We start from the raw sequence: 22,611 nt of genomic DNA on the forward strand, positions 1-22,611 counted from the left end.
CTATTGCTCTCTCTGCATAGAGAGTTAGTGAATTGTGAGTTCTATATTTTAATGTTTTGCCAATTATGGCAAGATTCATATAAAGGTCAATATATGTTCTTGTTTAACTCAGAAAGTCTATTTCTTTTTATGAAGACAACTGGAAGAACTGTGTTTTCTGACATTTTTAACACAACGTTTTAGTGGAGATTCATTGATAAAGAGTTTGCTGTGATTTTGGAAAAAATATAGTTTAGATCTAACAATCAGAAGTGAATTCTCATGTAATGATCAGAATTTTATGTAATGGTGTCTTAACAAAAGAAAACTCTGGCTAGTAGTCAGTGACAATCAATTAGACTTTCCAACAAGCCATTGCAAATTTAAAATATGCACATGAATAAACAGTAGAATAACACTATGAGAGAAATAACTTGCCTTACACCGTCGCCAATGGAAATACATATTCATTAATATATGTGTACTATGAAGCAGGGAAACTAACAAGGTACAATCTGTCTGAAAAGCATTATGTGGATAATGTTTGCAGGCAAAAGGCAGGGCAAATAAAATTAATCTTTAAGAATGCTAGTTATTGTTTCAGTCTGTTACTGAATATTACAATCCTATTCTAGCTCTCAGATGTGTTGTAAGCACAAATAAAGGATTTTTCAATAGGCAGCAAAAGAAGTATTGATTCAGAAAATAAAATGCATGACTTTTTCAAGTGCCTTTGTCTACTAACATGATATTGCACCAGGCAAAATTGCCTTGGCTGAGCAGCAAGGTCTTCTAATGTCTATATTTCAGGAAAATGCAATACAAAAAATGAGTTTAATTGGAGGACATTAATTATCTGGTAGTAATTTTAAGGTATATGAAAGAAGCAGATGCAGCTCTACATATATATACACATATATGTAAATGCATGTAGATGACTGTTAATACAACCCTGCCAACAAAATATCCCTGCAGTCAAGCTTTTCTTACTAATGAACAGAAACACAATGGTTTCTGTTTTAACTGTTCTGTGATTTCCAAATATCATCTTTAACATGAAAAACTGAGAGAGAAACAAGCTTAAGGAACACAGAATTCATTATAAATCTTGAGGGAAGGAATGGTATTTACATTACTGATCATTGTTTTGTGAAAACCACATTAGCTGTTGTGCACTGGACTTAGTAAAGACTCAGGGGGAAATAGAAAAGCAGTGGGCTGAGCAGTACCATCTGAGATTGCCTGGAAAATGTCAAACACTTCCCTTCTTTTTATCCACAGGGAAATCTGAATGCATTTCTACTAATCAAAACTTCCTGAAGGAAAGTATGTGGAGAAGAAAGAAATGAAAAAGACCCAATTGCTGCAGGGGTAATCCGTTGGGTATTGTGCCATGTCATTCTTGGGTGATGGACAGTGGCAGTATGATTATAAATCTGTAATTCAGTTAAGGGGGGCCAGATGATATCATTAGAAGTAAGATCCAATTTCCATGCATTATGAATTCACTTTTTAAAAAAACCCCACCAACTAGGATGATGGTTTTGATCACCAGTATTTTACCCAACTCATTTTTAAAGAACACACTTCCATAAGTGTAGAAAAGTCATCATTTAACAATTATTGTAGCCTGAAAGGAAGGAAGTAGGGGTTCCGAAAAGCTTGGTGAGCTTTTACAGGGTTTTTTTTGTGTGCAAATAGAAACCAAGGAATAATGAAATTCGTGTCAGTAAAGCCCCAAAATACCATCTAAGTTGCTGTTTTTATCTGCAAAATTGTGGGTTTTATCTGTTCCTTACTAATAGCAGCAGATGTTACCAAATTAAGTTCTGCAGGCTCACTCTTTTCCAGTTATCTCAGAAAATTTCATCAACACTTATAGAGACACAAGGTATAAACATATTTAAAGCACAAGTTCCTGCCTGGGATTCTTCTAATTAGGTCTATGTCTAGTATTGTGGTAAATGGAGCCTTTCCAATACTCTCTTACAGCATATGTGCTTGAAATTTACTGGTCTGTGATTGTATTTGTAGAGATACATATATGTGTGTATATGCATACATAAATGTGCATACAGGGCGAGAGATGCATCCTCACATGCACTATGTGCATATGCCATTCTCAGAAATGCAAAAGGAAAACAAAGTGGAAGAGCAGGAGGCCTAGAATATTGGACTGAAATGGGTGCTTCACAGCTAGGGCTTTTGGTTTCTGCCACATTTCAAGTACCAACCCCTCAAGAAGTATTCTAGGGAATGAAAAATAATTTCCTCATTTGGAATCTCAAGAGATGGAGGGGGATACAGATGAAGCTGTGCTTAATTATTGTTCAGCTTTTAATGAGTTTTTTCTGTCACACTACTCAGCTATTTTTAAGAGGTGTGTTAGTGATTTGTCAGCATTAACCTGTAGGTATTAACCTTGCTTTCTCTACTGACCTCTTAGAAGTGTATTTTCCTTTCACTGATGCTGTAAGGGCTGAGACTGACAAACAACTAAGTGCATTAATGATTCAACCCAAAGGGTATCTTTATCGCAGTTTTTCACTCTTTGAGGCCCTGCATTAATTTGCTTCCTGTCCTTTGGCCATGTGTATCATCATCGTTTCTGTCTGTCTGAGCTGGCTTTAGCACTGTAAAAGTTTCCACATTTACCAGCCTTGCAAAGACATCTGGGATTTCAGAAAAGACCTGTTTGAGCTCCATCCCTTGTGCATACGTGCATTGAAGGCAGTCTGCTGGAATCTAGGATATTTGACTGGTTCCAATGTCTTATAAGTAAGAATACAAACACAGCAGCATCAGGCAGCATTCAGAACAACAAACACATGTTGGTTGTACATCTGGTTACACCAGGGTTGGTTTGGCCCAGAAACGAAGTCATTGTACTGTGACTTCTCCAGGTGGAATTCCTCTCCAGGCTCCTCACTCCAGCCCTGGTGTGAAGAAGAGGCATCATTGGACCAACAACAACAAAAAAAAAAAAGCAGAGGAGAGAGTCTGGATGAAGTCTGGACCTCTTGTCTCACTAGTGGCATCTACCTCCAGGCACTTAAGTGAGATTTCTCCATGGCAAATCTTGTCATCCCTGCAGCCTATGCTGGGAAGGGAGGTAAACCCCTGCCCAGGTATGGAGGTGCCCATCTCTGCTGACTGACTAGAGATCTACAAGGGCAATGTGCTCCCTGAAATGCTTGGTGGGATGATTAAAGGCCCTAAGTTGCAGCCAATTTTCATGAAGACAGATGGCATGAGAGGAAAAAGGGCCAGTTGCAAAGGACTGAGAGAATGTAGGCATTGCCCATCAGGAAGGTCTTGGTGCTCTTGGCACTGTCACCACTCCTTGCTTCCAAGCTCTCAGTCTATAAGTGGACTGAAAGTGCATTCACAGCTCGTAAACCAGAGCTTTCATCGTCTCTCTGGTATAGTTAGTAATCATAAGGCTGTATATCATTGCAGTGGAAAGAAAAGTCTAGTGTTGCATCCAAAATGTTTACTATAAAAGGCTATATACAGAAATAAATTCAATTGCATTAGCCCTACATAAAGTGATTTAAGGCATTTTGCACAAAAAATATCAGGTTCTGTGAAACCTATTTCACAAATGTATCTAAATGATTGTATATATTTTTCTATTTCTGTCTATTTCTGTGGTACTGTACTTCTCTGAAGTTACAAAGCCATAAAGAATCTTTCCCTTAAAAGTTCAAACCCTGCCTTGATATACTACTATACATATATATATACACACACACTGCCATATGCTGCTAAATATTCTATCTTTGTAAGTAGTGCTTGGAGATGGGAGAACTTGGGATTTTTCTCTAACTTTAATTTTGATTGGAAACCTCCAAATTTGAAACTACTATTTAGTTTCAGGTATGAGCTATAAACTGGTTTTGGGTTTTTGTTGGGCCAGATTAAGCTGAAATGTTAGAACCAAATCACTAGAAAAGCAGGTTTAAAGTTTAATAATATCTTTTCAACCCAACCCAATTTCTAAAACTAATTTTATTCTAAACTTGATTTGCATTCATATATCATCTCTATAAATTCACATTTAGCTATGTTAAATACTAATCTAGAAATATAGCATAAAAACCAGAGCTAACAATTTGCATGCTTTCAAGCAATGTTCATATGTCTGAGTCATAAAAGTTTAACAAACATGTATAAATGTCAATTGATATCCAAACCAAGAAATCTGACCTACTTAAACAACACCCTTTCTTTGAATTTGAGAAATGTAACAAAATTGCTAGTGGAAATTAAATGATGTTGCTCATCAGCAAAAAAACCCAAAAAACCAAAAAAAACCAAACAAACAAACAAACAAAAAAAACCTGGGGAAAGTCTGTCTATAAATGTCCATCAATTTATTTAGTTTGACTTCCCTGAACATCTGAATGTGAATTCATTTGTAGATTTGTGTTCAGATTAGGCAGAAGTTGAAAAGAAGTATCAGAATATTTCAGAGATGCAAAAGCTCCCTTCTCCCCACTCAAGTACACACACATATTCACAAATTATTAACAAAATATTATTGGAGCCTCAAACTGAACTAATAGCACAAAGCTGAAATCTGAAGACCTCTGACTACTCTTTGGGCAAATTTTTGAGACTGATCGTCACTCTGTAGCTCTTTAAAAAACCCCTAAGATCAACCAACTGCTTAAAAATCTTCTGTGTGATCTAAAGGCTGAAAAAAATTATCTGTTGTTGCATTACATGCGTACAATGCAATATACATGTAGCCAATGTGTGAAGTAAGTGAAATGAAGCCCACAACATAAAAATAAAATAAAATTAAATAAAAAATACCCAACACCAGACCTCAAAATAATCAATTGCAGAAGCAATATGAATTGTTTCCAGAAGCTGTTGCCCATTCAGTTAATCTTGCTATAGAAAATCCACAAGATCTTTGGTGTTGGCCTTGCTAGCTCATCAGCATACCAGAAGATAACAAAAGAGAAATTTCAGGTTATAGTTATGAGAAAGAAGTAGAATTTTGCCAAAGTTGAATGAATAGCCCAAAATATAATCTATATGCTCTAATTGTAGATGGAAAAAAGAGTCAGCAGCATTTATGTCAGATAATCCAGAACATACATCCACACAAGCATGTTTAGAATAGAGAATAAAAGCTCAGGGTGGGGTTTGATAAAGCCCAATAGAAACCTCCCAAATAAGTGAACCAAATCTCCCTGTTGCTGCTTCCTCTGTCTGAAAATAGAAGCTTTAGTTGCTACCAAAGGCACAGAAATCTGGTGAAGGGAGATAGAAAATCCAGTGAGCTAAAAATGACAGAAAAGACAGTTCAGCCTGGAGAAGAAAATTGTCATAGCCAACATTGGTGACTCAAAGACAGATAGGACATGTGGCATACAGGAAGCATTAGTTAGAATTATTTATCATCAGGAAACACGAAGGCAAAAGTTTTTTTTTTTTTTTTTTATGTACTGGCTGAAATGATGAAATACTTATTTTGAAAGGTTTTCAAGGCCAGGATGATACTTTGAGGTGACGAATGAGGAGAGGAGGGATGAGAAGGAGCACTGTCCACCTGTAACCTGATATTTGGGATATTTAGTGGAACTTGGGAGACCTCTAAGAAACTTAGAGGGTTAATGGAGTTTGGGTTTCTCCAAAGCCTCCTCTGAATGTAATTTTCAAGCTGGAGAAGAAAACTCACTAGATGCATAATGAAATTGAGTAATATTTGTGAGACATGTGAACAACTTTTGTGCCTAAATAAAACTTTTTAAAAATGAAAAACTGACTATTGACACACAGAAATTTGTTTTAAGTAGTAGGCTCTTCCTCAGAGTCTGAAAGATACAGAATTAGACAGTCTACCAGGAAAATGAGAAGAGAGAGAGAAACTTTGCAGCAGACTACCAAAGCACTGCTGACTTGTGAAGCAATACTTATGCCTTTTCTATGTCCATGAGTAGATAGTTATAATCAGACTACACTGAAAATTCACAGGCAGTAGGTTGAAAAGAAGAGCTGGACAGATGTGAGGAGCTCCAACTGTCCCTCACCTGATTTTATTGTTCATCCCCCACAGTCATATATATCTGCTGGGTCTCATTGTTGAAGTCACTCTGCCCTGACTCATTCCTCAGGTGTCTTTCTATTCATGTTGGGAAAAAAAAACCTCCATTGTTGGCAGGGACAACTTGCTTCCCTAGGAGGCTCCCTGCTTTGGACAATCTGTGTGGGGGCTCAGGAGAGCCCTGGAGAGCTACGAAAGAACTGCAGGAGATGAGAGAAGGAGAGTTGTCTAAATGTCTAGCTTCTCACTTTGGAGAAATCAAATTTCTTCCTAACTTCCTCAATGCTTGGAACTGAAAGCCACATATTCTTTATTATTCTCATGGAACAAAGCCATACTGATTTATGTTTTAGTGGGAGTAGATTTGTCTTCCCTGGAAATTTGACTTTAAAACTTCTTCAGAAATGCTGACAGATGGACCTCCACTATATCTAAGATAAATAGTCGACATTCTGTACATCTTTTTTGCTAATGATAAATGGACACGCTCTTTCCCTATTCCCTCTCAAGAAAAAGACAACTCCTCTTAGTAATGCAGCTGTTCTGAATGTAATAAACAAACTACACACCAGATGCTGCCAACTGCTTTAAGTATTAAGCCGCACAGATTTCTTGGTGGCAGAATAAAGGAGGAAAAGGAAGAAGGTTTTTTTAATCAGTGTGAGACAAAAGCCTTTAATGTGTGTTATATTGTTAATTATCAGTGCTACATAATTAAATATAAAGGTGAAATAAGAACTGACTGAAATACCAATCCAATTTCTTGAAATTATTTGATTAAACTGTGTAGACTTTAAGCTATAGACAAACACATATGTCTTTCTTGAACTCCAGGAAAGTCCGGAGACCTCGGCTATGGGGAAACCAGGCAGAAAGGCTGCAACTGCTTTGGAGTAAAGGTTGAAAACTTGCAGGTGACAATGCTAATGTCACTTCTTTTATGGACAGTGTTGTTGTTTTATTAAGAGTCAGAAATGAACCACATATGAACAGCTTCCAGAAAAAAAGGGACTAATTTTTTTCTCCCTGATTATAGTCAAAATCCTTGTTAATGACAAAGCTCCCATTTGTTTTGTCATGGCACCAAGATTTCACATAGGTGCAATGCACAAGTCTGTTTACAACCTCATATGATGCACAATCAGAATCATAAACTATATACTCAGCTTAGTAGAAAAAGTAAATAAAAACTGTAAGTGAGCACTTCATGTTACGTTAGCAAACTACCCTCAAGTGATCGGTTGTTTGCATTGGTCAGCAGATTTGAATAGGACAGACTGTTGCAAACTGTTCAGACTGAATTAATTTGAGACCATCACTCTTGCCCGATGTTAGAACTTTATTTTAAAAATCGAAGTTTTTCGTTCTCCATTATGTCTCCTATACTGCTTAACAGATGAGGAAATTGTTACTATCATAACATTTATCCTTCACATACCCTGTTACCATGGCACTCTGGTCTTTATCATTATCTTATCCAAAAAGGGTCATAATTACACATATTAATATGATCCTCACAGTCTGAGTAGTTGTAATGAAAACATTGCCATGTTCAGTGCATCACCTGCCCTATTTTTCTTGAAAGTAGTCATTGCTGACTCTATTATATTTTGACAACATAATCTCAGTACTGACACTAAGACTTAGCCTTTGACTGCTGAATTTCCCTTTAAAATTATGGCTTTTTTCAATTTTATGTTACATTCCACTGTTAAATCTATCCATTCTCCTCTAGCAGATTTGAACATTTGTGGGTTAATATAGTAAAAATAGTTTTGTGGTCTTTGAAATGTGGATTTCTTCTTAATATCCATAATGAAATTTATGGAAACCTGCATAATCATTCTAAAATTTTCTGTATTCAGTTCTAGTGGGTTATCTTTGGAAGCAAATTAAAAACAAAAGCCACAATTTGCATCAGTGCTGTAATTTATTTTTTATGTTGAAGTAATAAAAGTTTCAGTGAATAAGTATAGTTACATTTGATAATGATTCAAAATCAGTTAGTAAACTGAAGGCAACTGCTGCCTACTGAGACACTGCACATAGAGGCCACCTCCCAAGAACAGCTCCAGCTCACAGAATCACAGAATCACAGAATGGGTCAGGCTGGAAGGGACCACAGTGGGTCATCTGGTCCAACCTCCCTTCTCAAGCAGGGTCATCCTGGAGCACATGGCACAGGATTGTGTCCAGATGGTTCTTGAATATCTCCAGTGAGGGAGACTCTACAGCCTGTCTGAGCAATCTGTGCCACTGCCCAGTCACATGCACAGTAAAGCCATTTTGCATGGAAGCAGCTCAAACTGGTTCACACATCTGTGGGAATAATTTTTCCTAAAAAGTTCCACAGAACTGGGATGTTTCGTGCATCCGAGACTCAGATTTTCAGAGCTTTCCATGGACAGAGGTCTATGATGCCTCTTAGGGAACTGGGATAGATCAACCCTTACCAGAACACCGAGGCACAGTTTCCTTTCCTCTTCCTCTTTTGTAGGAAATCTCTAATCTCTTTTTTCAATTTTTTCTGATTGTCTTTTTTTTTGAAATGCCTAAGCTTGGCCAGAGTCCAGGTAGTCTGCACTGCATTTACAGTACTATGTACTGAGTCATCAGTAGAAAAATCTGCAGTACAATGAACATGAAAAATTTGAGGATGATGCAAAAACAATTCAGTTAACATAGAAAAGATAGAACCTCACAGGGGTCTACAGCAATAGTTATGTAATTAATTACATCTAATTTTTTATTAGCCTCCACTTTAAAAGAACGTTACACGTGAAGAACTTCTAGATTGCGCAGCATAGAGGGTTTACACAAACAAAGGACTTTTCCTTAGGACTTAGCTCCTTTTTCTTCAACATGTAATTGTCTTCTCTATAATTTATTACTTTATCTGCTGCTAACAGAAGAGAAATATTGAAATTGTGGCACACCAAAAAATTGCCTCAGAAGAAGAACTATTGGATGCAAAGGATGTGTGAATAGAATAATTGGAAATTATGTAGATTCTCACATTTATGAACATGAATGCCTTTTCTCTTCTTCATTCCCCATTTCATTTTCTCTGTAGATGTAATAGCTCTCTTAATCTCAGAAAAATGCAATGTGTGAAGAGTGTATTCAACCTTTAGGGACTATTAAAGAAATGTCTACACAGTAACTTCACACAAAGGCATCTCTGTCTCCTCATAAAAAATCACCATGCATAGTAGGAAAATAAGAGGAGAAATAATAATGTGGAAGACAAACATTTCTGGCAGAACTCCTGCAAGAATCATGTTTTGGCAAAGATTAAGCTGGTGTGTTGTTTGAGCAGCAGTGTATAAGATCCAGTTCAAGAAGAGCAGGGCAAGCTCCTCCAGTGACGAGTGCATTCAGTGAACCCCAGGTTTTTTCTTACTCCTTGTCCAAAAGGATCCAATTTACTCCTTGTCCAAAAGTCCATGGAGGTCTGCAGATAGATGAGAGCACCCTGGACACACACCTTGGCTGCACCAGCTGAAAACAGTCATCAGATCACCCACATGTATGCCCAGGCTAACACAACAACCTGATGAGTCCATCAACTCCTTCACTAGCAGTGTGGAGCAAGTACAACAGAGGACTTGCACCAGAGGGCTTGGACACTTTTGCCTGTCTTTCAGATCCAGAATAATCAGATGGAAATAGAATCAGTTACCACTGAATAAACACACAACCAGAGAAATCAAAATCAAACTTAACTTCTCCTGAAACAAAGTTGCTGAGCATGTAGAGAGGATGTGGAGGTGGGTAGAAAGAGATGGAAAGGGGAGATTTTTAAAGGATTCTCCTTGTAGAAAACAACATGTGCAATTTCAGGAAAAAAATTAAAAGCAAAGACTTTCTGCTTGATACCTGCTGTACCAAGGCAAAAGAAAAACCCTGTGAGGATTGGCTTAAACTTCCTGGACACAGTAAATGCTCAATCAGAAGACCTGATCCAGGGGGAACATTTGGAGAAGTGGGAAGCATTGCTGTGCTTACACATGTAAGACCCGTGTGATCTGTACGCTTAGACAGTGACATACTAATCTGGGCCCAGAAGAACAGGCCACCTGTCAGGGCCAGGCTGGATGGGGCCCTGAGCAACTTCATCTGGTGAATGGCATCCCTGCCCATGGCAGGGGGGGTTGCAACTAAATTATCTTTAAGGTCCCTTCCATCCCAGACCATTCCATGATTCTATGATTCTATGCTGCTATCTATTATTATATTTCAAAGTGAACAAATGGGGAAGAAAAGGAATTGAATACAAGTGGCTCAAAACTTATGCTTTTTGTTATTAGACACACTATATAAATAGATTGTAAATACTTTTTGGTAAAAGTGCTTAAGTATACTTTATTCTAACGTGCTGTGTGTTTTCTATTTTAATTTCATGCCTAAATCGATAGCTAATTATAATTTGACAAGAAAAAGCAATTGCAATGGATAAGATCTACCTGCTCTGCTGCTAAATTGGAATGTGGTTGGCTGGCTTTACAGTGTTACCACAATTTGTGCATACCATTTCCAGAGTCAATGTAAGAATCAGGAAATAAATTTGTGGCAAATAATTTCAACACCACACAGAACTGCCCCAAAAATCCTTTGTCTGTGGTTGATAGAAGAAGGAAGATTTTGATGTCTAATTGTTGACACACATTTGTCCAGGATTTAAACAGCTTCCATCTCGGGTTTTATGACCAGATGCAAATTAGGGAAACTCTATCCCAGACCATAACCATTTAGACAATGATTATTAAAGCAATGTATCCTTGAAGAATCTGAAGTACAATTACCATCACAATTAACATCCATGTCCTTCTCTAGGCCTATCATACAAACTCACATGCTCCCCCCCACCCCTCCACCAAATACACACATATGAGAGAGGTTTTCTCCACCAACCTGCAAACTTGTTAGGAAATGGACAACTGGATATGTAAAAAATTCTCTTCTTTGATTTTCATGCTCACCAGTCATTAAAGGGTTACTTTTCAGAGCAGCAAAAAAAGAAGAGTTGGTTGACCAAACATTTTTTTTTCTTATAAAGAAGTGTCAACCCTGAGCTTGTAATTAAGAAGTTAAAATCTGTGATTTATATATATATATTTATATATATAAAAATAGATGATCATACTAAGACTAAAAAAGAGAAAGAAATCTCCATGTCAGTACTGTATATTTGTTTGATCTGAAATTTTGTAGAACAAATCCTTGCGACACTGAAATTAACTGATATGAAAGATGTAGTTAGGTGTGAAACACACTATTGATCTGGTTGCTGTTAGTCTATTAGAGAATTGCTGTCTTGGTAGGGTAATGGACATAGTAGCAAAAAGTTCTAATCGATGTCAGAACAGTAACAAAAGGAAAAAGATTACATCACAAGAGATTATTTTCTGTCTGAGCCCGTGAGGGGTCAAGAGAGTTGTTTAACATTACCATCATGGCTGGTGAGCTCACAGGGGTGAGCTAAGTGGAAAACTGTGACAATTCTATAACACGGATAAATCCTAAAAGAAACTAAGTGAAATCATGCTACTACTCATATTTTTACTGGGCATTAAGATTCAAATCCTAAGCAACTGTAACGTGACATTCTGAAGCTAGTGGAGCTACTACCATACTAAAAGATAAACTTATTTTTCAGCTTCTCTACCTTCATACCAATCTGATGTGGTTGGCAGATGGAGTGAAAGAAATTCACTGCTGAGACATACTTTTTTAGTGTTGGGGAAAAAAAAATCCAGCCTTCCTCCCTATAACAGTGATCATTCTGATGACCTGAATCATCCTACAGAAGTTCCTAAAGGAAACCTGGCTGTCAGTGAAGAACGGTTGCATTTTTTTTTGTTCCTTTCTTGTCTTTTTTTTTTTTTTTTTTTTTTTTTTTTTGATATTCTGTCGAAATGCAGCAGCCTTGAGTCAGGCTTGATTCAGAAAGAAAACTTTCTTGATTTCTTCCCCCATCTTTTTTCTCACTGGGGAAAAACACATACTGTAAGATCTTTTTTCCCTTTTGCAGCATAAAAGGAAATGAAGCTCAGAAAGTCTCCTGTAATAAAGGATTGAGAAAGAATTCTCTCAAGAGTGGATATTGTCTTCAGAGATATCCGAAAAAAGAAGGAAGCAGTTCAGTCTGGCACCTGGTACTCTTTGGGAAAACTAAAATGGGAAGCAGGTTGCAATAACTGCTGTCTTGTAGAAAACTGCAAGTGTTTGTGGCATGGTCCATTGTCCAAGAGTATAAGAAAAGAAGAAAGTAGGCTGTTTCTGTAGCTAAAACACAGTTTCTCTGACTAGATCCAGGATTATCTCCACTGTCTCTGCAGTACAAGGCTGAGGAAGATGACGAGCAATGTCTGCAGTGACCAGCCAGGCTGTGTGGCTGAAGCCTCCACCTCCCTCCTGTCCGAGTCGACAGGCGGTGCTTCGGTGGTGACGAAGTCAAATTCGGTGGGACAGATGTCGTCCATGCAACCACTTCCGCTGCCTGAGCCGCTGGTTTCGTCACCTGGCACAAAGGAGTGAGGGAAACAGAGTGAGTGCTATAGCTTACAGCTTTCATCCCTTTTCTCCTTTCTACTTGGCACTCCAGTGGGGATGAACACATTGGGAATGAGGAAGTATTGGTGGTGCTAAATTTCACTCAGCAAAGCTTCCAAATGAAACCCACTGTGACTTAATTAAGTGATTAAGTGCTCTTCTGAAAAAGGATCAGACTGCTGGCATTATGGAAAGCCTTCAGTGTCTGGATGTATTAAACATGAAGATAAGCAAGAGAAGCAAAAGAAACAATTATATAACTGGAATTTCATGGAACAGAAAAAGACTTTTTATGTTGTCAGCAGCACAGAGCACAAAGACCACAGTAAGTCATTGCAACAGAGCCAATTTATAAATGGGTTCCAAAATTACAGTTATGTAATGACAGTTAATGGCTTCTTACTAGTGTCCTGGAAGTTGACATCATTCCCATTGTATGCGTTCTTCAGTTTGTTAGTCATGACACGTAAGGCCATGATTTGCTGTCGAATGAAGGTGTCTGGCCTTGTGATGTCCACATCTACTTCTGGATTGTTGATCTGGTTGGTCAAGCCATCATTCATAATCTCAGGCAAGTATCTATACAGCAGAATGAAAGATTAGTTTGAGACAAGTAATTCCAGAAAAAAAAACATTGTGCAGTAAATGATGTGTTAAGAAATTCAATGTGCAATTCTTAAACAGATCCATTAAAACTGTTTTAAAAATATAGTTTTTAATTTTACCAACTCCAAAGGATCCATTTAGTAGCACAGCTGCATGGGGAGCAGAAAGGATTTAAGTTTTTCAACCTCCTAACTCTCCATATACTCCCCAGCAAGAGCAATGACTGTGTGAGCTATGGTAAAGGTTTGCAAGCCAGCAGTAAGTCACCACATATTCATATCCTCTGCTGACATGAATGGCTGCACACTAAATTAAGCATCTAACAGTGCATTCTGCTGGTTTTATTTCTTTCTGCTTAAAAAATATGATGTCCTTTGTTGTATATAGCATATTTGTTGTTCTGAGACGGGTTAGAAGCCTATCTTGAGGTGTTTAAAAGAACACTTAATTTTCTTCTCCAATTCTTCCTTGCATCTCTTTTTTAGACCACCATGAACAACATCTCCAGCCTACATGACATCCAGGCCCATAGAAAGCATTACAATTTTACCAAACTCCAGTATTCTCTTTGATTTGTTCATTATTCCTTTAAACCAGGCTATGCTTGCATGTCTCATGTACTTTGTGCATAACATTTAAGGTATGGCATTTCCTATCTATCAACAAATCTGAATCTTTTATTCAGGCTCTTACCTTATAATTTCTTGATTACTGCAGCACTCCTTTCTCTGACCTTGAGTAATGCAGTCTTAGGCTGCTCACAGGCAGCAAATGTACTTTTGCACATCTTTACCCTACAAAAAGCAGCCCGTGCCTCCAATCATCCTACAGTAAAAATCTCCATTTCCCTTTGTTAAAGATGCACTCTTTGTCCCCTGCTGCTCTTTGTCCTCAGGAAGCTCTCCTTGCAGGCTTTTGCAAAGCTACATTTTTTCCTACTTCAAATTTCTGTCAAAAATTATCAGTGCATTTTACAGCTGCCAGGCTGAAAAAAGGTTGACATTATATCTCTATGCTGGCATGGCACCCTGAGAAAATAGTGCATCACAGTTTCCCTCTTCTCTCTTGTCTGTCTTTACCTACTATCTTTGTCTCATATTTAGGCTGCAAGGGATTTGGGGCAGATCTACCTTTTTTTTTACATTCTTTATAAGGATATGATCTATTTTGTAATTAGTTTGCATACCAGTCCTACTGATGTTTGTGGGACTCCTTGTGTGCATGTGTGCTCAGACAATAAGTAATGATAGCACAGTCTAGCCTACTAAAGACAAACTTGCATGATGCCTGGTACCAAATATAGTTTGAGAGTATTTCACGTCACTCTATCACTCTCACTTGTGTGTGTCCAATTCTCTACCAGCACTGAAGTTTGGCATTGATGACAGCATTGTTCATATTGGTCTGGAAATATAAATCTCTCTGGAAAATAAATGCGAAAGTAAGGGAGATTAAAGGACTTTCTCTGTTGAAGTCATGGTGAAGAGAAAATAAACTCTGCGTTGCTCTGGAGGTTTACAAGACAACAGAAGCTTTGGTGCACCAAGGAAGGGCTTAGTCTTAGTGTAATGGGTCCTCACTTTGCAAGATGAGACTCATTTGCCAGCAGTGGCCTTTGAAGGTTTACATGAGAATAATCCTGGGGGTGTGTGAACATCGAAGAACCAAAGACGATTGCCAAAATACCCAGCCTCAAGCTGCATGTCCTGTTGTTTCATTAGTACCATGATGAGAAATAACATTGCTGTGGGGATCCCATCCAGACTCCTGCAGTCAGATTTACTGTGGTGAGAACACAGAACTACCTCCCCCAGTATGGAAGACTGCAGGCCATGGTGTTATGAATCACTAAGGACAGGATAGGAAATAATTCTGCAGAGCTGCCTGGAGGCAGTAGGATGGAGACCTTGGCAGGCAGGGATGCTCTGGACTGCAAAGGAACAGCATCTCCATCTGTCACATGTCTCTACAAATGAAAGGGATGCTGTAGATAAATTACTCAGCCTAGGAGTAAATCAGCAATTTCAAGGTGCAGTTGATTAAAAAAAAGCAAGAATGTAAGAATTGAACTACTGGCTCAGACAGGATGATTGTCTTGCTCCGTATCCTGTCCATGGTGATGGCCATAGCTGTTAGTAGCTACAAGCTGAAATTGCTAAATATTCATGTGGATTGCTTTCCTTGTTTATAAAGGGTTAGCAGCTCTTTATTGCAAGCTGTCCATGAGAAGTTAAGGATAGCTCTGAAGGGCAGCTCAAAGGCTTTCTTTGACTGATTTCTGTCTGATTTCATTTTGTCTTACCATCAATAATAAAAGAAGAATGTACTGACTTAAAGCAATTAGAGAGTGCTCTGGTATGTGCATTTCATGGAGGTTCGTATTTTGCCCTGTGACTAATATGCATCTGATGTCCTTCTCAGGATCATCTAACTTCACATGTGGCAGCCCATTCAGTGATTTTGTCGAACTGCCACACACTTTGCTTTATCTGCCCAGGATCTGGTGACCCCTCAAAGCATTCCTGGCAACTGTACCTCACTTAGGTGTGTAAGGGACACATACTTGATGTAGGTCACAAGAAATCCATGGCCTTAACACTGCCTAACAGTTAGTTGGATGCTTAAATTCCCTTGGCATTTAGGACATAATAGCAAAAGAATTAGAAAGGCTGAAAAGTAATCTTTAGGTTTACACACATACCGAATCTTCTGTGTTCAAATGCAAGTGGCTGTGCATAAGCAGAGTCAGTCCTACTCTCACCAGATCTAGCTACCACCAGATCCAGTCACAGCTAGTCAGGAGTTTATTCATCAGTGGAGCAGGGACAGCTGTTAGAGTCCCATGTGCCTTTGGCCAAATGACTAGTTCATTATGTTTCATCTGCTGGGATTTCCTTCTGTAAACACAGACAGCTGGTGCCATTTGAATGCTCTTTGTTATTCCTCCTCTTCTTGTCACTAACTCTGAAAGGTGAGCTCTGAAAGGTGAGGCTTTCTGGATCATATCTGCAGGTTTTAGTGGAAGGTCCTGGACATCTCGGGCATCTAAAGTTATAGTGTGTGTCGTTCTTAAGGCAGTTGAGTCTTGAATGCCACTTTAGCCACTAGGATGTAGGCTGCTTGGCATCATGCTGCCACTCCAGTAGGGTTTGAATATCCACTAGGTCCAGGGTCTAATTTCCCAGTTCCACAAAGGTGTCATGACTACTTAGATCATCTTACATAGCAGTAGGTAAGTGTATTCAGCCAGTGGAAAACCGCCTCTTTGAGTACACTGGCAGGGTATTGGGGGCCTTTTTGGGCACGTTAACATTGGTGCTTTTAAAAAATGTTCAAGCCGTTTTAGCCCAGGCTCTGGTCCAGGGGGAGGCAGTGTCCTGTGTCACATGTGACAGTGTCCTGTATCACATCATAGGGAGGCAGTGTCCTGTGTCACATCATCCCAGATGGCCCAGAGAATCTCCAACTGCATGGGCAACACACTCTTTATTGCCTTACCGCATATTTAAGTACCCAAATGTTTGAATGTGCCGCTGGATTCTGCCATCATTGCTGAACTAGTTCACCTGCTTCTTTGCAGGGGGAGAGGAAAGACAGAAAAGTCTATATTGAATGAAATATCTTTGAATAGATTTCCTTTCTTTAAAGGACTGATGCAGATATGGGAACATGCAGCCCAAGGTGTTTTGTGAGTGGCAGCCTCGGAGAGGCAGCCCGACACATGTTCTGACAAAAGCATTTTGATGTGTGTGGGGTAGGGTTAAGTCATGCCGAATAGGAAGCCATGTCTTGGGACCATGATTTGACAGAAGATTTGTTGCTGGCTGGGCAAAGTTGTTGAACACAGCTGCTTTTGCTGCAGTTCCGTAAGTTGAGACACCCTTGTGAATTTTAAGCTTTGCTGCTGCTTCTGCTCCCCTTAATGATCTCTTTTTAGGCCTGGCCATTACAAGAACTGTATGCCCATTATAAATGAAGAGAAGTGCCAACCTGAATCAGTGTCTGTTCTTTCCATCCTCCTAGCAAAGGAAAAAAAAAAAACAAAAAAAGAGAGAAGCAAGCTTTCTTAGCCCTCTGAGTATAGAGAAGCTGAACAATACTGTTTGTTTTCTGGTGTTTGCTCCTTGCTCAGCTATGTCAGGATTTTAGTGTAATTTACATTGTTTTCTGAAATATTAATGCTTTCTGTTCCTCTTAGCCTTTCCACAGTTCTTGCTTGTCTCAGCAGACACAGCAAAGATGTCTTTTGGCACATCATAGCAAAGTACCACAAAGCCTATTTAAAACCACTTCTCTTTTCCCACTCATTTTCTTTTTTTTTTTTTTTTTTTTTAATAACCTGTTAATGTTCCACAGTGTCTGCTTCCTTTTCAAGTCTAAAAATGATTGATAAATCTTTCAGGTCATATATATAAAGCCTGTAAAGTTGACACCCCACCCCCCCAAGAAAAAAAAAAAAAAAAGAAAAGAAAAAGAAAAAGGAGGAATCTGATTTTTAAAAATAATCTCTCTTAAAGGGCAACATTCTCCATACTTTGCTTCCACAGCAGCTGCTTACAGTACAACTGGGGCATGCCACCTAGGCAGTACTGGAGTTATTCCAGGCGCACAGAATTGTAGGCAACAGGATACAAAATACAACACAGCCTTACTGGGCTGGGTTTAGACAGTCACATCTGGTCCAGAAAGATAAGTGCAGTGGAAAATTGCCTTGTTTGGCTAACTAGTTCACCTCATCTGATTCTGTTTGCTCAGGAGGTAATCCCCATAGGATATTTTCTGTTTGGCTTTTTCCCTCCATCTTGGAGAAAAGCTTGAGCAGACACAAGGAGAGGGAGAAAATGCCTCACTGCCAGTTTTTTTTGAAGATATAAAAATAAACTAGAGCCATAAATTAAGAATAGGCAGTTTTCACACATAGTGAGAAGTGGTTTATTCCTGCTTTCACTAGTGGTGATAAACAGTTACCTGTGCCTACATCCAGCTAAAGGACACTCAACTCATTGTTACTGCAAGCTTTGCTGGACATCAGTGAGCAACTTTCTCAGGGCAAACACTGATCTGGTGAGTCTTTCTTCCCACTGAATTTCACCAGAAATTAAAAGCTCTCTGCCAAAGAAGTAGACACTCCCACATGTGTGGCAGGAGAAGAAGAGAATGTCAGGACAGCTGAGAATCTATCCTGTGTTTGCTTTGGTGACATACCTTGTAGTTTTGAGATAAATATCGAAAATTATAGTGTTCATTTTTCCTTTTATTCCTTACCTTTCTCTATGTTTTTCTGTTTGTTTTATTTTTCTGTCTGATATGTGATTCTATTTCTTCTTCTGTTTGGAGGAGTGATAGGTTTCCTTGTGGAAAGGAATGCAGGTCTTATCTATTCCATGGATTACAGCTTTTCAGAGCTAAGACATATTAATATAAGTCTATAGCCCTGGTGAGCATGAGCACCAGGATGATAGTGCATGAGCACAATCTCTCAGATGCTTTGGTTGAAATGAGCTGGCTGAGTTGGTTGGAGCAATTAAAGGTTATTCTCCTGAACATCAGAGGGTTCCAGGTTTGGTTGCTGTTCTTACTCCAGTAAAAGTCATATATTTAAGGATTAATACCTTGGACTTAGTTTAAGTCCTAAAGCCTGATTTTCCATGATTTGGGAAAATTTCTTAATTCTGGAGAATACCTATTAATGAAGATGCCATCAGCTGTTGTTAAGAATTTAATTGCATGTAGGGAGGGAGGTAAATTTTCCAAGTTTGATTTTAATGTTGTTTTTTAGATCCTAAATAGCTTTCAGAAATCTGTCTCTGCACATCTGGTAGAAGATGTTAATTCTTTAAACATAAAATTATGTTCATGTTCTTTTGTGAATACCAATATGATGGAGAAATCCTGCTGGGCATCTCTCTAAAAGGCACTTTGTCTGAAGTAGCTATTATTATTATTTTTAATATGGATTTTTCAAAAACAGAGATTCATCCATCTAATAAATATTTTCCCATTTCCACAGCACTTGGTTTCTACGTGATGTGACCTGATTAAAACCATTATTTGTACAGGATCAGCAATGAGCCAAGTGCACCCTTCCAGAACACCAAATGGATGACTCTGTTACCCCATGATTACTTGTGAATTGGCGACCTCCAGTTGGTGACCTGGTGTCACTGTAAATTAATCATGGCAGCAAAGTGATATTTAGGGAGTGTAATAACCACAAATGACCTTGGTGTAATGCCTCTCTCAGGAGAAAGCCAAGCTCTCATTCTCTGTGATCTCAGGTTTGTAACTCTTTTCCCCTGTAAAAGCAGTATCAAAAGGTGATGTGTAAAGTAAAACATAAGGCATAGTGTCTATCTGGCAATTCAAAGTTTCTAATTCTTTATTCCAAAATAGAATTTGATAAAAAGCCCAGCAATAATTTCCTTTTCCAATGGTAGTCAACCCCATGTTGTCTTCTTACTTACAGCATTAATGTCTAGGAAAACAGGAGGTGGCTAAATTTCCTTTTGTTTCCTACCACAGGCTTTTGTCATATTCTCTGGAATTCAACATGCAGCTCCTCACATAGCACAGGGGTGCTTATGACAGCTGACACAGTGAACACAGATATATATATATATATATATGAATACTGGCCAGATTCCACTATGCTCGTTCTTGTGAGCTAGTATTTGGTATCAGATACTAATCAGTCTGATAAAGGAAACTTTTATTTTTCTATGCTGCAGTAAAAGTCTTTGTCCACCAGCCAAGAGGTGATTTTGCATTTAGAGCTGGTTATTTTCAATATAGTTTTTAATACTATTTAATATGCAGCCATGGCATTCTGTGGTGTTTCTCTGATTTATTACTATTGCCTCCACCTGAAGCATTTATTGAATTCTGTTACTATGACTATACATTTCCTTTGTGAATGGATATTAAACAGAAACTGGTCAGAGGAGTAGTGACTGGACCTGCTAAAATCATATCTTCAGGTGATATTTTGAAGCTGTCACTCTACATCCAGTGAAACATCTGTGTTCAAATACCAAAGAGATTATTAACAGAAGACTGCTCTTCTCTCTCCAGAACATTAATCTCAGAAGGCATAATGAAAAAACCCAGGCTTCTCACAAGATAAATTCTGCAAAAGTAGGGTGAAAAACTGTATGCATAAAATGTAGCTCCTTAACTCCCAACAAATGTGGAAGCTGTGCCAAACCCTTCAGTGCAGGAGCAGAAGAGAGCTGCCAAGTATTTGCCAGATGTAGTACACACAGTAGTGTTAAGCATGGAAACCAGGAGGAATAGATAGATATTAAGGGATTTGGCTGCTCTTTTGTAGAAAGAGTAGCGTGTATCTCTTACTGATGCATGCATCCTGATGTGGCTCATGGCATTTAGCTGGGGCGCCTTGAAATTCTGCTTAACTGCTGGCAGTGCACTGGCCTGGGCTCATGTCTTTCAAAGTTCAATAACAAGAAAGGATAAAATAGAGAAAGAGAAACCACACATTTTAATTTCTCTCTTCATATCATTCCTTTATGATGAATACTGTAATAGCCAGACACTCCTACTAGTACTTCTCTGAATCCCCAGGGACTTTCTCTGGATCTGGGACTTAGCAACTAAGCAGTGGCTCATGCTTTTGGACAGACTCGTTCACATTCATCCATAAGTGGATTCAAGGGGCTAGCAGTATCCCAAACAGCCCCCTCCTCCTGTCTGTAAAATGAATTCCTTTGACGGTTATGTAGTAACGCTAGGAAAAAATTGTGTGCATTCAGTGTGAAACATCCTCCTGTAAACTGTGCTCCTTATCAAAATGATCAGATGATGAGATGGTGGGGGGGTGCAATCGATTTATGCATTGGTCCATCCATGCATCCACGTAAAATGACACTGAGCACATTTCTAAGTTTTTCTCCTATGTTGTCTTATTTGCACTGTTTTTTATATTTTGCATGCTTGTCTCATTTTTTTCTATTGTTTATTTGTTTGATTGGTTGGTTGTTTTTTCTTTTTGGCTCATTTTAATATTCTGTCTTCATATATATCTTCAGGTAAAAGGAAAATAAAGATTCCAGTCCCTGAGTGCCAGAACATGTCACTTCTCTTCAGATTCAGCTCTCACCAGACATTCAAACCTCTCCATTCCTCATGTCTACTCAAAAGCATAGGATACTGCTCCACACCTGAAACCATGCCCCTGGCATGGTCCCTGAGCAAATTCCTCCCCCTCTCAGCAGGGACAATCAGATCCTCTCCTCTGTCAGCTGATGAATTCACACTGGGACTTTTGGAGACACCTGCTCATCTGCTGGCTCCTGGTCTGCTGCAGCCAGGGCCAAGTAAACTTCAAAATTAAAACTCACAGAAAACTCATCACAAATATGGGCAGATGATCACAGTTATCTCTGAAGAAGTAACACAAGGTCAAATCTTCTACACAAGATAAGTAGGAGTGCTACATTTATTTTCTGGTGGTGATTTTTCATTTTTTGCCCTCCCCCCCCCCCCCAGTAAATAGCCTTAAGCTTTGCCAGCCAATAGCAAGTAGAATTGAAATTCCAATTTCTGTTTCATCCCAGTACAGTATCCCGAGAGTGCAATTGCTTCACAAGCTGTCAGTCCCAACACGGGGATGCTAAATGGACCTAAAGAGCTCTTTGAAATCTCAGTATAAATTATCCTTCTGGAGCTGAACCAATGCACATTTTCTGCCTTCACATGTTGACCCTCTGTGCACATTTACCCTGACTTACACTCTGGCTTTAATGGCACTTTGACAATAAGTAATCTTGGCTACAAGTGGAGTGTGGACAATGGCTTGTTCCCCCCATTTCTGTTTCACCCTCATAAACAGTTTTGTGAAATACCCCCAGTTTAATGAATGCTTCAGGCCAGATGGGGATTTGGACTGGGTGGGGTGGAGAGGGGTCCACCTCACCTCGCCTTGGTGTGGCCATTCCAGCAGTCCTCCTCGACAGACGGACCCGCTGTCACTCGCTCATCTTTGCAGATTGTGTAGGGCAACGTTGACCAGAACTTTTTAGAGAGCTTTAGCTTTTCTTTAATATCTGTTACCTGATTAAGAGACAATGAGAGGGAAAACAGATTAAAAAACATCAGCCACACAAATTATAATGTTAAACAATACGTTGTATAAATTTGTAATGGTGATGATGGTGAAGGTTAAAAAAAGCTAAAGGTGCTGAAACTTAATTTTCTTGTGTTTAAAAACAAGACACCCAGCATTTGAGTTCAGAATATACAAACAATCAGTCACCTTTTTCCACAGGCAAGACATTAATAAAAATGTTGCATCTTGCACTTCCTAGTTTCCATTTATCTAAGGTTTTCTAAATATACACCTTTTTAAGAATATGCCTCACAGTCTGCTGAATGTGAATTCAGTTAAATAGTGT

General features: G+C 38.8%; 1 protein-coding gene across 1 annotated transcript in view; it reads right to left on the reverse strand.

Annotated features, from left to right (window-relative positions):
- Window positions 1-12,025: 12,025 nt before the first annotated feature.
- Window positions 12,026-22,611, reverse strand: part of GPC6 (glypican 6) — a 719,055-nt gene continuing 708,469 nt past the window's right edge. Inside the window, exons 8-10 of the mRNA XM_053935976.1 lie at window positions 22,134-22,270; window positions 12,999-13,174; window positions 12,026-12,563 (exon numbers count right to left, since the gene is read on the reverse strand). Of these exons, the coding sequence (XP_053791951.1) occupies window positions 12,361-12,563; window positions 12,999-13,174; window positions 22,134-22,270 (516 nt within the window). The 3' untranslated portion in view covers window positions 12,026-12,360. The remainder of the gene's footprint in view (window positions 12,564-12,998; window positions 13,175-22,133; window positions 22,271-22,611) is intronic.

Source organism: Vidua chalybeata, chromosome 2 (genome assembly GCF_026979565.1).
Source record: "Vidua chalybeata isolate OUT-0048 chromosome 2, bVidCha1 merged haplotype, whole genome shotgun sequence".
NCBI lineage: Eukaryota > Metazoa > Chordata > Aves > Passeriformes > Viduidae > Vidua > Vidua chalybeata.